The sequence below is a fragment of the Somniosus microcephalus genome, chromosome 8, assembly GCF_052327205.1.
Source record: "Somniosus microcephalus isolate GS21.2 chromosome 8, FLI_Smic_1.0, whole genome shotgun sequence".
NCBI lineage: Eukaryota > Metazoa > Chordata > Chondrichthyes > Squaliformes > Somniosidae > Somniosus > Somniosus microcephalus.
This window is the reverse complement of record NC_140994.1, coordinates 2,884,523-2,909,451: the sequence shown is the minus strand read 5'-3', so window position 1 is coordinate 2,909,451 and position 24,929 is coordinate 2,884,523. Positions and strand designations below refer to the sequence as shown.

At 56.4% G+C, this 24,929-nt stretch overlaps 1 protein-coding gene across 1 annotated transcript in view; it reads left to right on the top strand.

The window, feature by feature from the left end:
• Nucleotides 1-24,929, top strand: part of cfap43 (cilia and flagella associated protein 43) — a 261,004-nt gene that overhangs the window by 102,002 nt on the left and 134,073 nt on the right. Inside the window, exons 10-11 of the mRNA XM_085996108.1 lie at nt 14,024-14,104; nt 15,100-15,248. Coding sequence (XP_085852234.1) covers nt 14,024-14,104; nt 15,100-15,248 — 230 coding nt within the window. The remainder of the gene's footprint in view (nt 1-14,023; nt 14,105-15,099; nt 15,249-24,929) is intronic.

Here is a 24,929-nt window from a genome sequence, read left to right as displayed (position 1 = left end):
GAGGGGGAGTTTTACTGGGAGAGGGTTTCAGGCGGGGTGGGGAGGGGGAGTTTTACTGGGAGAGGGTTTCAGGCGGGGTGGGGAGGGGGAGTTTTACTGGGTGCGGGTTTCAGGCGGGGTGGGGAGGGGGAGTTTTACTGGGAGCGGGTTTCAGGCGGGGAGGGGAGGGGGAGTTTTACTGGGAGAGGGTTTCAGGCGGGGTGGGGAGGGGGAGTTTTACTGGGAGAGGGTTTCAGGCGGGGTGGGGAGGGGGAGTTTTACTGGGAGTGGGTTTCAGGCGGGGTGGGGAGGGGGAGTTTTACTGGGAGAGGGTTTCAGGCGGGGTGGGGAGGGGGAGTTTTACTGGGAGAGGGTTTCAGGCGGGGTGGGGAGGGGGAGTTTTACCGGGAGAGGGTTTCAGGCGGGGTGGGGAGGGGGAGTTTTACCGGGAGAGGGTTTCAGGCGGGGTGGGGAGGGGGAGTTTTACTGGGTGCGGGTTTCAGGCGAGGTGGGGAGGGGGAGTTTTACTGGGTGCGGGTTTCAGGCGGGGTGGGGAGGGGGAGTTTTACTGGGAGCGGGTTTCAGGCGGGGAGGGGAGGGGGAGTTTTACTGGGAGAGGGTTTCAGGCGGGGTGGGGAGGGGGAGTTTTACTGGGAGTGGGTTTCAGGCGGGGTGGGGAGGGGGAGTTTTACTGGGAGTGGGTTTCAGGTGGGGTGGGGAGGGGGAGTTTTACTGGGTGCGGGTTTCAGGCGGGGCGGGGAGGGGGAGTTTTACTGGGAGCAGGTTTCAGGCGGGGTGGGGAGGGGGAGTTTTACTGGGTGCGGGTTTCAGGCGGGGTGGGGAGGGGGAGTTTTACTGGGAGTGGGTTTCAGGTGGGGTGGGGAGGGGGAGTTTTACTGGGTGCGGGTTTCAGGCGGGGCGGGGAGGGGGAGTTTTACTGTGAGAGGGTTTCAGGTGGGGTGGGGAGGGGGAGTTTTACTGGGAGAGGGTTTCAGGCGGGGAGGGGAGGGGGAGTTTTACTGGGTGCGGGTTTCAGGCGGGGCGGGGGCGGGGGAGTTTTACTGGGAGCGGGTTTCAGGCAGGGAGGGGAGGGGGAGTTTTACTGGGAGCAGGTTTCAGGCGGGGCGGGGAGGGGGAGTTTTACTGGGAGCGGGTTTCAGGCGGGGTGGGGAGGGGGAGTTTTACTGGGAGCGGGTTTCAGGTGGGGTGGGGAGGGGGAGTTTTACTGGGAGCGGGTTTCAGGCAGGGTGGGGAGGGGGAGTTTTACTGGGAGCGGGTTTCAGGCGGGGTGGGGAGGGGGAGTTTTACTGGGTGCGGGTTTCAGGTGGGGTGGGGAGGGGGAGTTTTACTGGGAGCGGGTTTCAGGCGGGGTGGGGAGGGGGTGTTTTACTGGGAGCAGGTTTCAGGCGGGGTGGGGAGGGGGAGTTTTACTGGGAGCGGGTTTCAGGCGGGGTGGGGAGGGGGAGTTTTACTGGGAGCGGGTTTCAGGCGGGGTGGGGAGGGGGAGTTTTACTGGGAGTGGGTTTCAGGCGGGGCGGGGAGGGGGAGTTTTACTGGGAGCGGGTTTCAGGTGGGGAGGGGAGGGGGAGTTTTACTGGGAGTGGGTTTCAGGCGGGGTGGGGAGGGGGAGTTTTACTGGGAGTGGGTTTCAGGCGGGGTGGGGAGGGGGAGTTTTACTGGGAGTGGGTTTCAGGCGGGGAGGGGAGGGGGAGTTTTACTGGGTGAGCGTTTCAGGCGGGGAGGGGAGGGGGAGTTTTACTGGGAGCGGGTTTCAGGCGGGGTGGGGAGGGGGAGTTTTACTGGGAGTGGGTTTCAGGCGGGGTGGGGAGGGGGAGTTTTACTGGGAGAGGGTTTCAGGCGGGGAGGGGAGGGGGAGTTTTACTGGGAGCGGGTTTCAGGCGGGGTGGGGAGGGGGAGTTTTACCTGGAGTGGGTTTCAGGCGGGGTGGGGAGGGGGAGTTTTACCTGGAGTGGGTTTCAGGCGGGGAGGGGAGGGGGAGTTTTACTGGGAGAGGGTTTCAGGCGGGGTGGGGAGGGGGAGTTTTACTGGGAGTGGGTTTCAGGCGGGGTGGGGAGGGGGAGTTTTACTGGGAGCAGGTTTACTGGGAGCAGGTTTCAGGCGGGGTGGGGAGGGGGAGTTTTCCTGGGAGTGGGTTTCAGGCGGGGAGGGGAGGGGGAGTTTTACTGGGAGCAGGTTTCAGGCGGGGAGGGGAGGGGGAGTTTTACTGGGAGCGGGTTTCAGGCGGGGTGGGGAGGGGGAGTTTTACTGGGAGTGGGTTTCAGGCGGGGTGGGGAGGGGGAGTTTTACTGGGAGTGGGTTTCAGGCGGGGTGGGGAGGGGGAGTTTTACTGGGAGCAGGTTTCAGGCGGGGTGGGGAGCGGGAGTTTTACTGGGAGCAGGTTTCAGGCGGGGTGGGGAGGGGGAGTTTTACTGGGAGCAGGTTTCAGGCGGGGTGGGGAGGGGGAGTTTTACTGGGAGTGGGTTTCAGGCGGGGTGGGGAGGGGGAGTTTTACTGGGAGCAGGTTTCAGGCGGGGTGGGGAGGGGGAGTTTTACTGGGAGCAGGTTTCAGGCGGGGTGGGGAGGGGGAGTTTTACTGGGAGAGGGTTTCAGGCGGGGTGGGGAGGGGGAGTTTTACTGGGAGCGGGTTTCAGGCGGGGCGGGGAGGGGAGGGGAGAAGATTATTGCGAGTGTCAAACCCCTTAGCATCATCAGTTTGAGGCCTAGGCTACTTTAACCCTTGGGCTTCACTTACAGCCCGTTCCAAAGCTGACGAGGAGAAAATTGTTCCCGGAACGTGCGGGTGGGGTGAGGTGGGGTTTCGGTTGGGTCTTGAGGGCGCTTGGAAAATATCAGCGGGATTAGACAAAGTCAACATGGATTTATGAAAGGGAAATTGTGTTTGACAAACCTACTTGAGATTTTTGAGGATGTAACTGGTAGAATAGATAAGGGAGAACCAGTGGATGTGGTGTATTTGGAATTTCAGAAGGCTTTTGATAAAGTCCCACATAGGGGGTAATATACTGGCATGGATTGAAAATTGGTTAACAGACAGGAAACAAAGAGTAGGAATAAATGGGTCATTTTTGGGGGTGGCAGGCGGTGACTAGTGGGGTACCGCAGTGATCAGTGCTTGGGCCCCAGCTATTCACAATATGTGGTAAACCACGTTCACTATTGTATCACTGTTAGTAGTTAGCACTGTTCACCACTGTTCGTTATAACTGTATCACTGACCACTATTGTATCACGGTACGAGGTCGCCTCTTGCCACACTGCTATACCTGGGATGACCACTGCCGACTCCGCCTTGGCTCCACCCACCAGGCCAGGTATAAAGGTGAGCGACTGGCTGGTATTCCTCCTGCTTGGATCGGATCACCCACGAGAGTGGGCTCTGTTATTTAGTCAATAAAAACCTTTAGTCACCTCAGGCATCCAAACTAAGTGTCCTGCAGGCACAACTGAGCCCGAGAGTATACACTCTCATCGAGGACATGACTACCTACGAGACCGCCATCAACCTGCTGAAACAGAAGTACCGGACCCCGGTAAACTACATGTACGCTAGGCACCTCCTAAGATCACGGCCGCAACAGCCAGGAGAATCAGTAGCCGAATTCTCACAGGCGCTATATGCACTCGCCAGGAACTGTGAGTTTAAATCGGTGTCGGCAGCCGAAAATACTGAAGATAATATCCGCGACGCATTCCTGAAAGGCCTACGGTCCGAGTACTCACGGCAAAGACTGCTGGAAGCTAAAGACCTCAGCATGGAAAAAGCTGAAGCCCTCGCTATCTCCCTGGAAGTGGCCCACCAAGATCAGGAAGCATTCACCAGGTACTGCTCGCGACCCTGGGACTCGGGCCCGACCCCTACCACAGCACCCTTCCCAGCGCCGCCCCCGGGACCTACCTCTGCGTCGGCGTCCCGGACCCGACCGGCCCCGCCACCCCCGGCACCGGCCCCGACATCGGGCATCCGCGATCGGGCCGCCGGCTGTTTTTTTTGTGGCCAGGAGAAGCACCCGAGGTCGCGCTGCCCAGCCAAGAACTCCATATGTAAAACCTGCCTGAAGAAAGGCCACTTCTCCAAGGCCTGCAGGAGCGGATCCTCAGAGGCCAGCAGTGCCGCATGCGAACTATGGGGGCGGCCATCTTCGTTTAGGGCAACTGAGGCCAGCATCCCCACACATGAGTCATGGGGGCGGCCATCTTTGTTTAGGGCAACTGAGGCCAGCATCCCCACACATGAGTCATGGGGGCGGCCATCTTTGATTAAGGCAACCGACCCCAATAGTGCCTCATGGGGCCCTACCTCGTGGGAGACGCCATTTTACTCACCACGCCCGACCGCCTCGCCCGCAGATGACAACGACTCGCTCGGCTACACACTAGCTTCCGTCACCCTGGACCAAGCCCGCCCGCACCATCTGTCCAAGTCAATGATGGACATCAAAGTGAACGGCCACGCCACGACCTGCCTGTTCGACAGCGGAAGCACGGAGAGCTTCATCCACCCAGACACGGTGAGCCACTACTCCCTCTCTGTCCTACCAACGCGCAGCCGAATCTCGATGGCATCGAGGTCCCACGCCACGGACATCAGCGGCTACTGTGTCGTGACCCTGTCGGTTAAGGGCACGGAGTATAAAAACTTTAAACTCCTCGTCCTCCCCCATCTCTGCGCTGCCGTCCTACTAGGGCTGGACTTCCAATCCCACCTCCAAAGCGTAACCCTAGCATACGGTGGACCCCTCCCCCCACTCACAGTCAACAACCAGCAAACGTTAAACCGCCCACCGCGTAACACCTGCAGCCTCTCCACCCTCAAGGTCCCGCCACCCTCTCTGTTTGCTAACCTTACCCCTGACTGCAAACCCGTCGCTACCAAAAGCAGGCGGTATAGCGCCGGGGACAGAGCCTTCATTAGCTCTGAGGTGCGGCGCCTCCTGAAAGAGGGCATTATCGAGGGGAGCAGCAGCCCCTGGCGTGCCCAGGTCGTAGTCGTAAAGACCGGCGATAAAAACCGCCTGGTCATCGACTACAGCCAGACCATAAACAGATATACCCAGCTGGACGCATACCCCCTCCCCCGCATATCTGACATGGTCAATCAGATTGCACAGTATAAAGTATTCTCGACCATCGACCTGAAGTCGGCCTACCACCAACTCCCTATCCACCCTGAGGACCGCCAGTATACCGCCTTCGAGGCGAATGGGCGCCTATACCACTTCCTTAGGGTCCCCTTCGGTGTCACTAATGGGGTCTCGGTCTTCCAAAGGGAGATGGACCAGATGGTTGACCAGAACGAACTGCAGGCTACATTCCCCTACCTAGATAACGTCACTATCTGCGGCCGCGACCGGCAGGAACATGACGCGAATCTGGAGAAATTCCTCCGTACGGCCCAACGGCTGAACCTCACCTACAATAAGGAGAAATGCGTGTTTAACACCACGCGCCTTGCCATCCTCGGCTGCGTAGTGGAGAACGGAATCATCGGCCCCGACCCAGAAAGAATGCGCCCCCTCATGGAGCTACCCCTCCCCCACTGCCCTAAAGCACTTAGGAGAACCCTGGGGCTTTTCGCCTACTATGCCCAATGGGTACCCAATTACGCGGACAAAGCCAGACCCCTCCTGAAAGCCACTTCCTTCCCCCTCACGGAGGAGGCGTGCGCGGCCTTCTCCCTCATTAAGGGAGACATAGCCAAGGCCACGATGCACGCAGTGGACGAGTCCATCCCCTTTCAGGTGGAGAGCGACGCATCCGACTTCGCCTTAGCCGCCACCCTAAACCAGGAGGGGAGGCCAGTGGCCTTCTTCTCAAGGACCCTACAGGGCCCCGAGATCCGACATTCGTCGGTCGAGAAAGAGGCCCAGGCGATCGTGGAGGCAGTACGGCGCTGGAGGCACTACCTGGCAGGCAAACGATTTACCCTCCTCACCGACCAGCGTTCGGTGGCTTTCATGTTTAATAACAAGCTGAAGGGCAAAATCAAGAATGACAAGATTTTGAGATGGAGAATCGAGCTCTCCACCTACGATTATGAGATCTTGTACCGGCCAGGCAAGCTGAACGAATCCCCTGATGCCCTTTCACGAATGACATGCGCCAGCGCGCATATCGATAGGCTTCAGACCCTCCACGACCAGCTCTGCCACCCCGGAGTCACCAGACTCTACCATTTCATTAAGGCCCGCAACCTGACCTACTCCATCGAGGAGGTCAGGACCATGACCAGGAACTGCCAGACCTGTGCGGAGTGCAAACCGCACTTCTATAGGCCGGACCGAGCAAGCCTGATCAAGGCCACCCGCCCCTTCGAGCGCCTGAGCATCGACTTTAAGGGGCCCCTCCCGTCCTCTGACCGTAATGTGTACTTCCTCAACATCGTTGATGAGTACTCCCGTTTCCCCTTTGCCTTCCCCTGCCCCGACATGACCAGTAGCACGGTCATTAAGTGCCTGAATGCCCTCTTCGCCTTGTTCGGGTTCCCGAACTATATACACAGCGACCGGGGCTCCTCCTTCATGAGCGAGGAACTCCGGCAATTCCTCCTAGAGAGAGGTATTGCAGCAAGCAGGACCACCAGCTACAACCCCAGAGGTAACGGTCAGGTGGAAAGAGAGAACGCGACGGTATGGAAGGCCGTCCTCTTAGCCTTAAAGTCTAAGGGCCTCCCAACCTCCCGCTGGCAAGAAGTCCTCCCGACAGCGCTGCACTCCATCCGGTCATTACTTTGCACGGCCACTAACACCACCCCCCATGAACGAATGTTCGTTTTCCCCAGGAAGTCGACTACGGGAACCACTCTACCAACCTGGCTGACCGCCCCGGGGCCGGTCTGGCTGCGGAAACACGTGAGGACCCATAAAACGGACCCCCTGGTCGAGAGGGTGAACCTCCTGCACGCCAACCCCCAGTACGCCTACGTGGCGTACCCAGACGGGCGGGAGGACACTGTCTCCCTACGAGACCTCGCACCCTCAGCCGATCCGGAAACACCGCCACCACCCCCCCCAACCTCAGTCCAGGTAGACGGCATGCCGGAACCCCACGAGCCCTCGCCGACCACGCAAACACCAGCATCAACACCGGATAAGGCACCAGCACCGGATAAGGCAACACCACCGCTGCGGCGATCGGAGAGGCTTACGAAGCCTCCGGACAGACTGACCTACCAGAATTGGTAGTACACTTCACCCCGCCGGACTTAATTCTAAACAAGGGGTGAATGTGGTAAACCACGTTCACTATTGTATCACTGTTAGTAGTTAGCACTGTTCACCACTGTTCGTTATAACTGTATCACTGACCACTATTGTATCACGGTACGAGGTCGCCTCTTGCCACACTGCTATACCTGGGATGACCACTGCCGACTCCGCCTTGGCTCCACCCACCAGGCCAGGTATAAAGGTGAGCGACTGGCTGGTATTCCTCCTGCTTGGATCGGATCACCCACGAGAGTGGGCTCTGTTATTTAGTCAATAAAAACCTTTAGTCACCTTCGTAACTCTTCGCCTTTTATTGGAGGAATTGATAGGTATATCACAATATATGTCAATGATTTGAATGAGGGAACCAAATGTAATATTTCCAAGTTTGCTGACGACACGAAACTAGGTGGGATTGTGAGTTGTGAGGAGGATGCAAAGAGGCTTCAAGGCGATTTAGACAAGTTGAGTGAGTGGGCAAATACATGGCAGATGCAGTATAACGTGGATAAATGTGAAGTTATCCACTTCGGTAGGAAAAACAGAAAGGCAGAGTATTATTAAAATGGTGATAGATTGAGAAATGTTGATGTACAAAGGGACCTGGGTGTCCTTGTACACCAGTCACTGAAAGCAAACATGCAGGTGCAGCAAGCAGATAGGAAGACAAATAGTATGTTGGCCTCCATTGCAAGAGGATTTGAGTACAGGAGCAAGGATGTCTTACTACAGTTATACAGGGCCTTGGTGAGACCACACCTGGAGTACTGTGTGCAGTTTTGGTCTCCTTACCTAAGAAAGGATATACTTGCCATAGAGGGAGTGCAGCGAAGGTTCACCAGACTGATTCCTGGGATGGCAGGACTGTCGTATGAGGAGAGATTGGGTCGACTAAGCCTGTATTCACTAGAGTTTAGAAGAATGAGAGGGGATCTTGTGAAACGTATAAAATTCTGACAGGGCTAGACGGACTGGATGCAGGGAGGATGTTTCCACTGGCTGGGGGGTCTAGAACGAGGGGGCACAGTCTCAGGATACGGGGTAGGACATTTAGGACTGAGATGAGGAGAAATTTCTTCACTCAGAGGGTGGTGAACCTGTGGAATTCTCTAGCACAGAAGGCTGTGGAGGCCAAGTCACTGAATATATTTAATGAAGGAGATAGATAGATTTCTAGACACAAAAGGCGTCAAGGGGTATGGGGAGAGAGCGGGAATATGGTATTGAGATAGAGGATCAGCCATGATCATATTGAATGGCGGAGCAGGCTCGAAGGGCCGAATGGCCGACTCCTGCTCCTATTTTTCTATGTTGGGGTGGGGGGTAGACCGGGTAGCACAGTATTCCTGCTCCTATGTTTCTATGTTGGGGTGGGGGGTAGACCGGGTAGCACAGTATTCCTGCTCCGATGTTTCGATGTTGGGGTGGGGAGTAGACCGGGTAGCACAGTATTCCTGCTCCTATGTTTCGATGTTGGGGTGGGGGGTAGACCGGGTAGCACAGTATTCCTGCTCCGATGTTTCTATGTTGGGGTGGGGGGTAGACCGGGTAGCACAGTATTCCTGCTCCGATGTTTCGATGTTGGGGTGGGGAGTAGACCGGGTAGCACAGTATTCCTGCTCCTATGTTTCGATGTTGGGGTGGGGGGTAGACCGGGTAGCACAGTATTCCTGCTCCGATGTTTCGATGTTGGGGTGGGGGGTAGACCGGGTAGCACAGTATTCCTGCTCCGATGTTTCTATGTTGGGGTGGAGGGTAGACCGGGTAGCACAGTATTCCTGCTCCGATGTTTCAATGTTGGGGTGGGGGGTAGACCGGGTAGCACAGTATTCCTGCTCCGATGTTTCGATGTTGGGGTGGGGGGTAGACCGGGTAGCACAGTATTCCTGCTCCGATGTTTCGATGTTGGGGTGGGGGGTAGACCGGGTAGCACAGTATTCCTGCTCCGATGTTTCGATGTTGGGGTGGGGGGTAGACCGGGTAGCACAGTATTCCTGCTCCGATGTTTCGATGTTGGGGTGGGGGGTAGACCGGGTAGCACAGTATTCCTGCTCCTATGTTTCGATGTTGGGGTGGGGGGTAGACCGGGTAGCACAGTATTCCTGCTCCGATGTTTCTATGTTGGGGTGGGGGGTAGACCGGGTAGCACAGTATTCCTGCTCCGATGTTTCTATGTTGGGGTGGGGGGTAGACCGGGTAGCACAGTATTCCTGCTCCGATGTTTCGATGTTGGGGTGGGGGGTAGACCGGGTAGCACAGTATTCCTGCTCCGATGTTTTGATGTTGGGGTGGGGGGTAGACCGGGTAGCACAGTATTCCTGCTCCGATGTTTCGATGTTGGGCTGGGGGGTAGACAGGGTAGCACAGTATTCCTGCTCCGATGTTTCGATGTTGGGGTGGGGGGTAGACCGGGTAGCACAGTATTCCTGCTCCGATGTTTCTATGTTGGGGTGGGGGGTAGACCGGGTAGCACAGTATTCCTGCTCCGATGTTTCGATGTTGGGGTGGGGGGTAGACCGGGTAGCACAGTATTCCTGCTCCTATGTTTCGATGTTGGGGTGGGGGGTAGACCGGGTAGCACAGTATTCCTGCTCCGATGTTTCGATGTTGGGGTGGGGGGTAGACAGGGTAGCACAGTATTCCTGCTCCGATGTTTCGATGTTGGGGTGGGGGGTAGACCGGGTAGCACAGTATTCCTGCTCCGATGTTTCTATGTTGGGGTGGGGGGTAGACCGGGTAGCACAGTATTCCTGCTCCGATGTTTCTATGTTGGGGTGGGGGGTAGACAGGGGAGCACAGTATTCCTGCTCCGATGTTTCCATGTTGGGGTGGGGGGTAGACGGGAGCACAGTATTCCTGCTCCGATGTTTCGATGTTGGGGTAGGGGGTAGACGGGAGCACAGTATTCCTGCTCCGATGTTTCTATGTTGGGTTGGAGGGTAGACCGGGTAGCACAGTATTCCTGCTCCGATGTTTCTATGTTGGGGTGGGGGGTAGACAGGGGAGCACAGTATTCCTGCTCCGATGTTTCTATGTTGGGGTGGGGAGTAGACCGGGTAGCACAGTATTCCTGCTCCGATGTTTCTATGTTGGGGTGGGGGGTAGACCGGGTAGCACAGTATTCCTGCTCCTATGTTTCTATGTTGGGGTGGGGGGTAGACAGGGGAGCACAGTATTCCTGCTCCTATGTTTCTATGTTGGGGTGGGGAGTAGACCGGGTAGCACAGTATTCCTGCTCCGATGTTTTGATGTTGGGGTGGGGGGTAGACCGGGTAGCACAGTATTCCTGCTCCGATGTTTCGATGTTGGGGTGGGGGGTGGACCGGGTAGCACAGTATTCCTGCTCCGATGTTTCTATGTTGGGGTGGGGAGTAGACCGGGTAGCACAGTATTCCTGCTCCGATGTTTCGATGTTGGGGTGGGGGGTGGACCGGGTAGCACAGTATTCCTGCTCCGATGTTTCTATGTTGGGGTGGGGAGTAGACCGGGTAGCACAGTATTCCTGCTCCGATGTTTCGATGTTGGGGTGGGGGGTAGACCGGGTAGCACAGTATTCCTGCTCCGATGTTTCGATGTTGGGGTGGGGGGTAGACCGGGTAGCACAGTATTCCTGCTCCGATGTTTCTATGTTGGGGTGGGGGGTAGACCGGGTAGCACAGTATTCCTGCTCCGATGTTTCGATGTTGGGGTGGGGGGTAGACCGGGTAGCACAGTATTCCTGCTCCGATGTTTCTATGTTGGGGTGGGGGGTAGACCGGGTAGCACAGTATTCCTGCTCCTATGTTTCGATGTTGGGGTGGGGGTAGACCGGGTAGCACAGTATTCCTGCTCCGATGTTTCTATGTTGGGGTGGGGGGTAGACCGGGTAGCACAGTATTCCTGCTCCGATGTTTCGATGTTGGGGTGGGGGGTAGACCGGGTAGCACAGTATTCCTGCTCCGATGTTTCGATGTTGGGTTGGGGGGTAGACCGGGTAGCACAGTATTCCTGCTCCGATGTTTCGATGTTGGGGTGGGGGGTAGACCGGGTAGCACAGTATTCCTGCTCCTTTGTTTCGATGTTGGGGTGGGGGGTAGACCGGGTAGCACAGTATTCCTGCTCCGATGTTTCTATGTTGGGGTGGGGGGTAGACCGGGTAGCACAGTATTCCTGCTCCGATGTTTCGATGTTGGGGTGGGGGGTAGACCGGGTAGCACAGTATTCCTGCTCCGATGTTTTGATGTTGGGGTGGGGGGTAGACCGGGTAGCACAGTATTCCTGCTCCGATGTTTCGATGTTGGGGTGGGGGGTAGACCGGGTAGCACAGTATTCCTGCTCCTTTGTTTCGATGTTGGGGTGGGGAGTAGACCGGGTAGCACAGTATTCCTGCTCCGATGTTTCTATGTTGGGGTGGGGGGTAGACCGGGTAGCACAGTATTCCTGCTCCTTTGTTTCGATGTTGGGGTGGGGGGTAGACCGGGTAGCACAGTATTCCTGCTCCGATGTTTCGATGTTGGGGTGGGGGGTAGACCGGGTAGCACAGTATTCCTGCTCCGATGTTTCGATGTTGGGGTGGGGGGTAGACAGGGGAGCACAGTATTCCTGCTCCGATGTTTCGATGTTGGGGTGGGGGGTAGACCGGGTAGCACAGTATTCCTGCTCCGATGTTTCGATGTTGGGGTGGGGGTAGACCGGGTAGCACAGTATTCCTGCTTCGATGTTGGGGTGGGGGGTAGACCGGGTAGCACAGTATTCCTGCTCCGATGTTTCGATGTTGGGGTGGGGGGTAGACCGGGTAGCACAGTATTCCTGCTCCGATGTTTCTATGTTGGGGTGGGGGGTAGACCGGGTAGCACAGTATTCCTGCTCCGATGTTTCGATGTTGGGGTGGGGGGTAGACCGGGTAGCACAGTATTCCTGCTCCGATGTTTCTATGTTGGGGTGGGGGGTAGACCGGGTAGCACAGTATTCCTGCTCCGATGTTTCGATGTTGGGGTGGGGGTAGACCGGGTAGCACAGTATTCCTGCTCCGATGTTTCTATGTTGGGGTGGGGGGTAGACCGGGTTGCACAGTATTCCTGCTCCGATGTTTCGATGTTGGGGTGGGGGCTAGACCGGGTAGCACAGTATTCCTGCTCCGATGTTTCTATGTTGGGGTGGGGGGTAGACCGGGTAGCACAGTATTCCTGCTCCTATGTTTCGATGTTGGGGTGGGGGGTAGACCGGGTAGCACAGTATTCCTGTTTCGATGTTGGGGTGGGGGGTAGACCGGGTAGCACAGTATTCCTGCTCCGATGTTTCGATGTTGGGGTGGGGGGTAGACCGGGTAGCACAGTATTCCTGCTCCGATGTTTCGATGTTGGGGTGGGGGGTAGACCGGGTAGCACAGTATTCCTGCTCCGATGTTTCGATGTTGGGGTGGGGGGTAGACCGGGTAGCACAGTATTCCTGCTCCGATGTTTCGATGTTGGGGTGGGGGGGTAGACCGGGTAGCACAGTATTCCTGCTCCGATGTTTCGATGTTGGGGTGGGGGGTAGACCGGTTAGCACAGTATTCCTGCTCCGATGTTTCGATGTTGGGGTGGGGGGTAGACCGGGTAGCACAGTATTCCTGCTCCGATGTTTCGATGTTGGGGTGGGGGGTAGACCGGGTAGCACAGTATTCCTGCTCCCCTTGTCTCCACAAAGATATGTTTAAAACCTGCTTTCAGGGCGTCCACTTATTTCATTGAGCGGGGCGGTACAGCAGGCACCCCACACAATCGGTGGTTAAAATACCATCTGGGTCTGCAGGACATCACAGCACACGGATTTACCTCTGTTAATCAGGGTCCTGCCTGTCTCAGACGGTCACCTCGGCCGTCTATAAAATGGCCCACTTCAATGGTGGCGTGCGGGAATCGAGCGCAAACGGGACTGTAAATGTTTTGAGGCAGATTTAACTGTGCAGCTGCCAACTCTCACTGTGGGGTGGGTTAAAATCGCCTCCCCAGACTCAACAACAACACTCCCAGAGCAGGTAGAACATGGGTTAGATACAGAGTAAAGCTCCCTCTACACCGTCCCATCAAACAGCCCCAGGGCAGGTACAGCACGGGTTAGATACAGAGTAAAGCTCCCTCTACACCGTCCCATCAAACACTCCCAGGGCAGGTACAGCACGGGTTAGATACAGAGTAAAGCTCCCTCTACACCGTCCCATCAAACACTCCCAGGGCAGGTAAAGCACGGGTTAGATACAGAGTAAAGCTCCCTCTACACTGTCCCATCAAACACTCCCAGGGCAGGTACAGCACGGGTTAGATACAGAGTAAAGCTCCCTCTACACTGTCCCATCACACACTCCCAGGGCAGGTACAGCACGGGTTAGATACAGAGTAAAGCTCCCTCTACACTGTCCCATCAAACACTCCCAGGGCAGGTACAGCACGGGTTAGATACAGAGTAAAGCTCCCTCTACACTGTCCCATCAAACACTCCCAGGGCAGGTACAGCACGGGTTAGATACAGAGTAAAGCTCCCTCTACACTGTCCCATCAAACACTCCCAGGGCTGGTACAGCACGGGTTAGATACAGAGTAAAGCTCCCTCTACACTGTCCCATCAAACACTCCCAGGGCTGGTACAGCACGGGTTAGATACAGAGTAAAGCTCCCACTACACTGTCCCATCAAGCAATTTACAGGGAGGTTGGACAGGGGTTTAGAGCTGAGGAGAAAATTGAATGAAAGTGTCAGAGTAGCAGTGACCACCATGCTTATCTCTATTGTCCTGGGAGATTCAGTATGTGTTGATCTTCTTTATTCACGCGTGACCTGGTGTACTGTGTTTTGTTGCAGTCTGCAAGAATACTGGGTATCGTGCAGGTGTGGTCAATTGTGGATGGGCAAAACATCAGCACCCTTGCCCTTCCAGTAAAGGTAAACAATCCTTTTTATCCTATCTCCTCAAAGTGATGACAGGGCTACGGGGAAAGAGCAGGGGAGTGGCGCTAATTGCAGAGCTCTTTCAAAGAGCCAACACTGGCACCGTGGGCCGGGTGGCCTCCTCCTGTGCTGTAAGATTTTATGATGTTTTGGAAACTGTGCCATTGCCGCTCTAGTATCTCGCCCAAATGGCCGTTGATCGTGGTGTGAGCCGAGACAGTGAGCATTGGCGACATACTTGCCCACAGAGGTGGGTGGATGGGGTGGGGCATTGCAGCGGAGCCCAATACCCTGCCTACCCGGTGTCCACAAACAGCCACTCTCCTGCAGACACCTCCGATAGCATTCGGGGACTGTAAACTGGCCGGATTTACTTCTCCTTTATTCAAGGATATTCAAGCTACTCCTGCACCCCTTGGCCCACAAGGACTGACCTGGCTGGGCCTCTCCTGACCCTGGCTTCTGTTCCCAGTTCCCGGAGGCTTTGGCCTGATGGGGAAGCCACCACTGCTCCCCACTCGGGTCGAGGGTTAAAATAGCAGATCGGGCCCCGATGATATCATTGGAGCTCGATCTGCATATTTAAAAGGACTCCCCTGGCTTGGGGCGAGTGTCCTTGACACTTGCAATTTAAAACTGCAGTCGGCAAGATCAGGGCGGGAATGAAGTGGGTAAATCCCCCGCTCCATTTTAACTACCCCCATCCCTGGTTTCTGCCACGCTGGCGGGGGGGGTTTGGGGGGTTTGAATCAAGCCCCTGGAATCTGCAGTGCACCCCCTACATGAAAGCTGTGTGCCTGTTAGTACCTTATATAAAAGCAAAATACTGCGGATGCTGGAAATCTGAAATTAAAAACAGAGAATGCTGGAAACACTCAGCAGGTCAGGCAGCGTCTGTGGAGAGAAACAGTTAACGTTTCAGGTCGATCATCTTTCATCAGAACTTTGGTGATTGAAAAGTAATTTCATTTACTTGTTCCTTTTTCCAGATCACAGTCATGGCGTGCTGTCCCGCCTCCAGCTATGTTGCTCTGGGGACGGAAACCGGTTTCATCTATTATATAAACCTGGTGACGGTGGAGAAACCTCACCTGGTCTACCAATTCCCCCTCCACAACATGCCGATACAGTGTCTCCTGTAAGTAGGGAAGAGAAATTGGCATTTATATAAACACTTCAGCACATTTGATGTGCTGGACTAGTTTCCATCTCCTGAGGGGGTCGAAGAGGAATTTTTCCCTTATCTGCCCTGTGTTTTTTCTGAGCGGCTCATGTGCTTTTGCTGGTGTTGGCTGTGGGAGCAATGTTGGCCAGGACACCGAGAAAACTCCCTGCATTTCTTCAAGTCGTGCCATGGGATCTTAAACTTCTACCTGAGGAGGTAGACGGGGCCTCGGTATAACGTCTCATCAGAAAGACTGCCCCTCCGACAGTGCGGCGCTCCCTCAGTACTGCCCCTCCGACAGTGCAGCGCTCCCTCAGTACTGCCCCTCCGACAGTGCAGAGCTCACTCAGTACTGCCCCTCTGACAGTGCAGAGCTCACTCAGTACTGCACCTCCGACAGTGCAGCGCTCCCTCAGTACTGCCCCTCCGACAGTGCAGCGCTCCCTCAGTACTGCCCCTCCGACAGTGCAGAGCTCACTCAGTACTGACCCCTCCGACAGTGCAGAGCTCCCTCAGTACTGCCCCTCTGACAGTGCGGCGCTCCCTCAGTACTGCCCCTCCGACAGTGCGGCGCTCCCTCAGTACTGCCCCTCCGACAGTGCAGAGCTCACTCAGTACTGACCCCTCCGACAGTGCAGAGCTCACTCAGTACTGCCCCTCTGACAGTGCAGAGCTCACTCAGTACTGCCCCTCCGACAGTGCAGAGCTCACTCAGTACTGACCCCTCCGACAGTGCAGCACTCCCTCAGTACTGCCCCTCCGACAGTGCAGAGCTCACTCAGTACTGACCCCTCCGACAGTGCAGAGCTCACTCAGTACTGCCCCTCCGACAGTGCGGCGCTCCCTCAGTACTGCCCCTCCGACAGTGCAGAGCTCACTCAGTACTGCCCCTCTGACAGTGCGGCGCTCCCTCAGTACTGCCCCTCTGACAGTGCAGAGCTCACTCAGTACTGCCCCTCCGACAGTGCGGCGCTCCCTCAGTACTGCCCCTCTGACAGTGCAGAGCTCACTCAGTACTGCCCCTCCGACAGTGCGGCGCTCCCTCAGTACTGCCCTTCTGACAGTGCAGAGCTCACTCAGTACTGCCCCTCTGACAGTGCAGAGCTCACTCAGTACTGCCCCTCCGACAGTGCGGCGCTCCCTCAGTACTGCCCCTCTGACAGTGCAGAGCTCACTCAGTACTGCCCCTCCGACAGTGCGGCGCTCCCTCAGTACTGCCCCTCTGACAGTGCAGAGCTCACTCAGTACTGCCCCTCCGACAGTGCAGAGCTCACTCAGTACTGCCCCTCCGACAGTGCAGAGCTCACTCAGTACTGCCCCTCCGACAGTGCAGAGCTCACTCAGTACTGCCCCTCCGACAGTGCGGCGCTCCCTCAGTACTGCCCCTCTGACAGTACAGAGCTCACTCAGTACTGCCCCTCTGACAGTGCAGAGCTCACTCAGTACTGACCCCTCCGATAGTACAGAGCTCACTCAGTACTGCCCCTCTGACAGTGCAGAGCTCACTCAGTACTGCCCCTCTGACAGTGCGGCGCTCCCTCAGTACTGCCCCTCCGACAGTGCAGCACTCCCTCAGTACTGCCCCTCCGACAGTGCGGCGCTCCCTCAGTACTGCCCCTCTGACAGTGCAGAGCTCACTCAGTACTGCCCCTCCGACAGTGCAGTGCTCCCTCAGTACTGCCCCTCCGACAGTGCAGAGCTCACTCAGTACTGCCCCTCCGACAGTACAGAGCTCACTCAGTACTGCCCCTCTGACAGTGCAGAGCTCACTCAGTACTGACCCCTCCGACAGTACAGAGCTCACTCAGTACTGCCCCTCTGACAGTGCGGCGCTCCCTCAGTACTGCCCCTCCGACAGTGCAGCACTCCCTCAGTACTGCCCTTCTGACAGTGCAGCACTCCCTCAGTACTGCCCCTCTGACAGTGCAGAGCTCACTCAGTACTGACCCCTCCGACAGTGCAGCGCTCCCTCAGTACTGCCCCTCCGACAGTACAGAGCTCCCTCAGTACTGCCCCTCTGACAGTGCGGCGCTCCCTCAGTACTGCCCCTCCGACAGTGCAGAGCTCACTCAGTACTGACCCCTCCGACAGTGCGGCGCTCCCTCAGTACTGCCCTTCTGACAGTGCAGAGCTCACTCAGTACTGCCCCTCCGACAGTGCGGCGCTCCCTCAGTACTGACCCCTCCGACAGTACAGAGCTCCCTCAGTACTGCCTCTCCGACAGTGCGGCGCTCCCTCAGTACTGCCCCTCCGACAGTGCAGAGCTCACTCAGTACTGCCCCTCTGACAGTGCAGAGCTCACTCAGTACTGCCCCTCCGACAGTGCGGCGCTCCCTCAGTACTGCCCCTCTGACAGTGCGGCACTCCCTCAGTACTGCCCCTCTGACAGTGCGGCGCTCCCTCAGTACTGCCCCTCCGACAGTGCAGCGCTCCCTCAGTACTGCCCTTCTGACAGTGCAGAGCTCACTCAGTACTGACCCCTCCGACAGTGCGGCGCTCCCTCAGTACTGCCCCTCTGACAGTGCAGAGCTCACTCAGTACTGCCCCTCTGACAGTGCAGAGCTCACTCAGTACTGCCCCTCCGACAGTGCGGCGCTCCCTCAGTACTGCCCCTCCGACAGTACAGAGCTCACTCAGTACTGCCCCTCTGACAGTGCAGAGCTCACTCAGTACTGACCCCTCCGATAGTACAGAGCTCACTCAGTACTGCCCCTCTGACAGTGCAGAGCTCACTCAGTACTGCCCCTCTGACAGTGCGGCGCTCCCTCAGTACTGCCCCTCCGACAGTGCAGCACTCCCTCAGTACTGCCCCTCCGACAGTGCGGTGCTCCCTCAGTACTGCCACTTCGACAGTGCAGCACTCCCTCAGTACTGCCCCTCCGACAGTGCAGCACTCCCTCAGTACTGCCCCTCCGACAGTGCGGTGCTCCCTCAGTACTGCCCCTCTGACAGTGCAGTGCTCCCTCAGTATTGCCCCTCTGACAGTGCAGTGCTCCCTCAGTATTGCCCCTCTGACAGTGCGGCGCTCCCTCAGTACTGCCCCTCCGACAGTGCGGCGCTCTCTCAGTACTGCCCCTCTGACAGTGCAGTGCTCCCTCAGTATTGCCCCTCTGACAGTGCGGCGCTCCCTCAGTACTGCCCCTCCGACAGTGTGGCGCTCCCTCAGTACTGCCCCTCTGACAGTGCAGCACTCCCTCAGTACTGCCCCTCCGACAGTGCGGCGCTCCCTCAGTACTGCCCCTCTGACAGTGCGGCGCTCCCTCAGTACTGCCCCTCTGACAGTGCGGTGCTCCCTCAGTACTGCCACTTCGACAGTGCAGCACTCCCTCAGTACTGCCCCTCCGACAGTGCGGCGCTCTCTCAGTACTGCCCCTCTGACAGTGCGGTGCTCCCTCAGTATTGCCCCTCTGACAGTGCGGCGCTCCCTCAGTACTGCCCCTCCGACAGTGTGGCGCTCCCTCAGTACTGCCCCTCTGACAGTGCAGCACTCCCTCAGTACTGCCCCTCCGACAGTGTGGCGCTCCCTCAGTACTGCCCCTCTGACAGTGCGGCGCTCCCTCAGTACTGCCCCTCTGACAGTGCGGATCTCCCTCAGTACTGAGCCTCTGACAGTGCGGCGCTCCCTCAGTACTGCCCCTCCGACAGTGCGGCGCTCCATCAGTACTGCCCCTCTGACAGTGCGGCGCTCCCTCAGTACTGCCCCTCCGACAGTGCGGCACTCCCTCAGTACTGCCCCACTGACAGTGCGGCGCTCCCTCAGTACTGCCCCTCCGACAGTGCGGCGCTCCCTCAGTACTGCCCCTCCGACAGTGCGGCGCTCCCTCAGTACTGCCCCTCTGACAGTGCGGCGCTCCCTCAGTACTGCCCCTCTGACAGTGCGGCGCTCCCTCAGTACTGCCCCTCTGACAGTGCGGCGCTCCCTCAGTACTGCCCCTCCGACAGTGCAGCACTCCCTCAGTACTGCCCCTCCGACAGTGCGGTGCTCCCTCAGTACTGCCACTTCGACAGTGCAGCACTCCCTCAGTACTGCCCCTCCGACAGTGCAGCACTCCCTCAGTACTGCCCCTCCGACAGTGCGGTGCTCCCTCAGTACTGCCCCTCTGACAGTGCAGTGCTCCCTCAGTATTGCCCCTCTGACAGTGCAGTGCTCCCTCAGTATTGCCCCTCTGACAGTGCGGCGCTCCCTCAGTACTGCCCCTCCGACAGTGCGGCGCTCTCTCAGTACTGCCCCTCTGACAGTGCAGTGCTCCCTCAGTATTGCCCCTCTGACAGTGCGGCGCTCCCTCAGTACTGCCCCTCCGACAGTGTGGCGCTCCCTCAGTACTGCCCCTCTGACAGTGCAGCACTCCCTCAGTACTGCCCCTCCGACAGTGCGGCGCTCCCTCAGTACTGCCCCTCTGACAGTGCGGCGCTCCCTCAGTACTGCCCCTCCGACAGTGCGGTGCTCCCTCAGTACTGCCACTTCGACAGTGCAGCACTCCCTCAGTACTGCCCCTCCGACAGTGCGGCGCTCTCTCAGTACTGCCCCTCTGACAGTGCGGTGCTCCCTCAGTATTGCCCCTCTGACAGTGCGGCGCTCGCTCAGTACTGCCCCTCCGACAGTGTGGCGCTCCCTCAGTACTGCCCCTCTGACAGTGCAGCACTCCCTCAGTACTGCCCCTCCGACAGTGTGGCGCTCCCTCAGTACTGCCCCTCTGACAGTGCGGCGCTCCCTCAGTACTGCCCCTCTGACAGTGCGGATCTCCCTCAGTACTGACCCTCTGACAGTGCGGCGCTCCCTCAGTACTGCCCCTCCGACAGTGCGGCGCTCCATCAGTACTGCCCCTCTGACAGTGCGGCGCTCCCTCAGTACTGCCCCTCCGACAGTGCGGCACTCCCTCAGTACTGCCCCACTGACAGTGCGGCGCTCCCTCAGTACTGCCCCTCCGACAGTGCGGCGCTCCCTCAGTACTGCCCCTCCGACAGTGCGGCGCTCCCTCAGTACTGCCCCTCTGACAGTGCGGCGCTCCCTCAGTACTGCCCCTCTGACAGTGCGGCGCTCCCTCAGTACTGCCCCTCTGACAGTGCGGCGCTCCCTCAGTACTGCCCCTCTGACAGTGCGGCGCTCCCTCAGTACTGACCCTCTGACAGTGCGGCGCTCCCTCAGTACTGCCCCTCCGATAGTGCGGCGCTCCCTCCGTACTGCCCCTCCGACAGTGCGGCGCTCCCTCAGTACTGCCCCTCCGACAGTGCGGCGCTCCCTCAGTACTGCCCCTCCGACAGTGCGGCGCTCCCTCAGTACTGCCCCTCTGACAGTGCGGCGCTCCCTCAGTGCTGCCCCTCTGACAGTGCGGCGCTCCCTCAGTACTGCCCCTCCGACAGTGCGGCGCTCCCTCAGTACTGCCTCTCCGACAGTGCGGCGCTCCCTCAGTACTGCCTCTCCGACAGTGCGGCGCACCCTCAGTACTGCCCCTCCGACAGTGCGGCGCTCCCTCAGTACTGCCTCTCCGACAGTGCGGCGCACCCTCAGTACTGCCCCTCCGACAGTGCGGCGCACCCTCAGTACTGCCCCTCCGACAGTGCGGCGCTCCCTCAGTACCGCCCCTCCGACAGTGCGGCACTCCCTCAGTACTGCCCCTCCGACAGTGCAGCACTCCCATCTCCACAGATCACAGAAAGCCCACAGTGCAGATAGAGGCCATCTCGGCCCATCGAGCCTGCACCGACACATACCCCACCCGATCCCCGTAACCCCTACACCAACACATACCCCACCCGATCCCCGTAACCCCTACACCAACACATACCCCACCCGATCCCCGTAACCCCTACACCGACACACATCCCACCCGATCCCCGTAACCCCTGCACCAACACATACCCCACCCGATCCCAGTAACCCCTGCACCAACACATACCCCACCCGATCCCTGTAACCCCTACACCAACACATACCCCACCCGATCCCAGTAACCCCTGCACCAACACATACCCCACCCGATCCCCGTAACCCCTACACCAACACATACCCCACCCGATCCCCGTAACCCCTACACCGACACACATCCCACCCGATCCCCGTAACCCCTGCACCGACACATACCCCACCCGATCCCCGTAACCCCTACACCGACACATACCCCACCCGATCCCAGTAACCCCTGCACCAACACATATCCCACCCGATCCCCGTAACCCCTACACCAACACATACCCCACCCTATCCCCGTAACCCCACGTATTTAATCCCCCTAACACTAAGGTAGCACAACCATCTTCAGCTGCTTCATCAATGACCTTCCCTCCAGCATAAGGCCAGAAGTGGGGATGTTCGCTGATGACTGCTCAGTGTTCAGCGCCATTCACAACTCCTCAGATAATGAAGCAGTCCATGCCCGCAACAAGACCTGGACGATGTTCAGGCTTGGGCTGATAAGTGGCAGGTAACATTCGCTCCAAGTCACACACCATCCTGACGTTCCTTCAGCGTCGCTGGGTCAAAATCCTGGAACCTCCCCCCCCTAACAGCTCTGTGGGAGTACCTTCACCACACGGACTGCAGCAGTTCAAGAAGGCGACTCACCTTCTCAAGGGCAACTAGGGATGGGCAATAAATGCTGGCCTTGCCATCGACGCCCACATCCCACGAACGAATTAAAAACCAGTTTGTGTTCCTGCTGCTACATACAGAGACAAAGAATTACTGCCAAGTACCCAGGAGAAGAGAAGGGCACGGGGTCAGGGTGTGAAGGGCAAGTTTAGCCCAGGAAGTATCGCTTTACACAGAGGGACAATGGACAAGTGGTCAATCTTCATCTGTGAGGCAAAAGACAGATTAACATCTTCGGTTCAGCCTCATTTAGAATACTGTGTCCAGATTTGGTCTCCTCGTGTGGTGGGTGATATTGAGACTTTGGAAAGGGCGCAGAGGAGAGCCACAAGATTAATTCCCAGTTAACATAGAAACATAGAAGATAGGAGCAGGAGTAGGCCATTTGGCCCCTCGAGCCTGCTCCGCCATTCAATGAGATCATGGCTGATCATCCAAAATCAGTACCCTATCCCTGCCTTCTCTCCATATCCCTTGATCCCTTTAGCCTTAAGAAATATATCTAACTCCTTCTTGAATATATTTAATGAATTGGCCTCTACTGCCTTCTGTGGTAGAGAATTCCACAGGTTCACCACTCTCTGGGTGAAGAAATTCCTCCTCATCTCTGTCCTAAATGGCTTTCCCCTTATCCTTAGACTGTGACCCCTGGTTCTGGACTCCCCCGCTATCGGGAACATCCTTCCTGCATCTAGTCTGTCTAGTCCTGTTAGAATTTTATAAGTTTCAATGAGATCCCCTCTCATTCTTCTAAACTCCAGTGAGTATAAGCCCAATCGACCCATTCTCTCCTCATATGTCATTCCTGCCATCCCAGGTATCAGTTTAGTGAATCTTTGCTGCACTCCTTCCATGGCAAGAACATCCTTCCTCAGATAAGGCGACCAAAACTGCACACAATACTCAAGGTGCAGTCTCACCAAGGCCCTGTACAACTGCAGCAAGACATCCTTGTTCCTGTACTCGAATCCTCTCGCTACGAAGACCAACATACCATTTGCCTTCTTAACAACCGCCTGCTGCACCTGCATGCTTACCTTCAGCAACTGGTGCACAAGGACACCCAGGTCTCGTTGCACTTCCCCTTCTCCCAATCTATTGCCGTTCAGATAATAATCTGCCTTCCTGTTTTTGCCACCAAAGTGGATAACCTCGCATTTATCCACATTATACTGCATCTGCCATGCATCTGCCCAATCACCCAACCTGTCCAAATCATCCTGGAGTTTCTCAGCATCCTCCTCACAGCACACACGCCCACCCAGCTTTGTGTCGTCTGAAAACTTGGAGATATTACATCTAGTTCCCTCGTCTAGATCATTAATATATATTGTGAATAGCTGGGATCCAAGGACCGATCCCTGCGTTACCCCACTAGTCAGTGCCTGCCACTTGGAAAAAGACCCGTTTATTCCAACTCTTTGCTTTCTGTCTGCCAACCAGTTCTCTATCCAAGTCAATACCTTGCCCCCAATCCCATGTGCCTTAACTTTACACACTAATCTCTTATGCGGGACCTTATTGAAAGCCTTTTGAAAGTCCAAATACACCACATCCACTGGTTCTCCCTTATCTATTTTACCAGTTACATCCTCAAAAAATTCCAGTAGATTAGTCGAGCACGATTTACCTTTTGTTTAAAGCAGGTTAGTTATGAAGATAGGCTCAATGAACTGGGACTGTGCACTTTAAAGAAGCAAAGACTTGAGGGCGATTTGATCGAGGTTTATAAGACGATGAAGGGAATAGATTGAGTTTGTGTAGAGTTTGTTTCAATTAAGTAGGTTAGGGAGGACCAGGGGTCACAATCTCATGTTACACAAGGCCATATCTAGGTCAGATGTCAGGAGGTGGTTCTTTTCCCAGAGAATAGTGGGCCTCTGGAATAGGCTACAGGCTCGTGCGGTGAACACTGATTTGCTGAATTCCTTCAAGCAAGAGCTGGATCTGTTTCTGGCTGGGGCAGAGATCGCCCCGTACAAGAGGTAGGTCCCTGGTAACGTCAATCAGGGCCGGAGTGATATCCTGGACTAGGTTTGGTCGGAGAGGATTTTTCCAGATTTTTTTTTCCCCAAATTGGACTTGGGTTTTTAGCTGTTTTTTGCCTCTCCCATGAGATCACATGGTTTCGGGAGGGGTGGAGAGTGTATATTGTGAAACCCAAGGTATCACAATTGTCTGGGACAGGCTCGATGGACCAGAGATACTTTCCCTGTCTGTTATTGTTCGTATGTTTGTATTCGAAAAAATGCAGAGAGTTTTCCCGCCCAACATTGCTCCCACAGCCTATACCAAACACAGATGATTCAAAGATTAACTCCACTGCTGTTTGTCGGTGCTGTAAAATGGCTGCCACATTAACTGTAGCTGCGTTTCCAGGAAGGGCAGCTGAGGCCAGAACACTGGGCTCCTTTAACAAACAGCTGACACTGTGACAAGAGGCTTGGAATTCGAGAGAGACGAGCAAATTGGGCGAAGGCCTCCTTCATCCAAACCCACCTGGTCATCTTGGATTGTCCAAACCTTCTGCCCACTGTTTGTGTATCATTTGAAAGCCACATGTGAATTCAGCGTGACATCGCTCCTGTAGTGTAGATAGGGTAGATGTAGAGAAGATGTTTCCACTTGTAGGAGAGAACAGAACGAGGGGCCATCAATATAAGGTAGTCACAATAAATTCAATAAGAAATTCATGTGAAAATTCTTTACCCACAGAGTGGTGAGAATGTGGAACTCACTACCACAAGGAGTAGCTGAGGCGAATAGCACAGATTCATTCAAGGAGAAACTAGATAAACCCGTGAGGGAGAAAGGAATAGCAGGACATGGTGATAGGGTGAGATGAAACAAGGTGGGAGGAGGCTCGTGTGGAGCATAAACACCAGCATGGACCAGTCAGGCCGAATGGCCTGTTTCTGTGCTGTACATTCTGTGTAATGGATCTGTAGTGATATGGGATGAGAGGGTTGTCCTATGATGAGAGATTGAGTAGATTGGACCTATACTCTTTCGAGTTTAGAAGAATGAGAGGTGATCTCATTGAAACATCCAAGATTCTGAAGGGG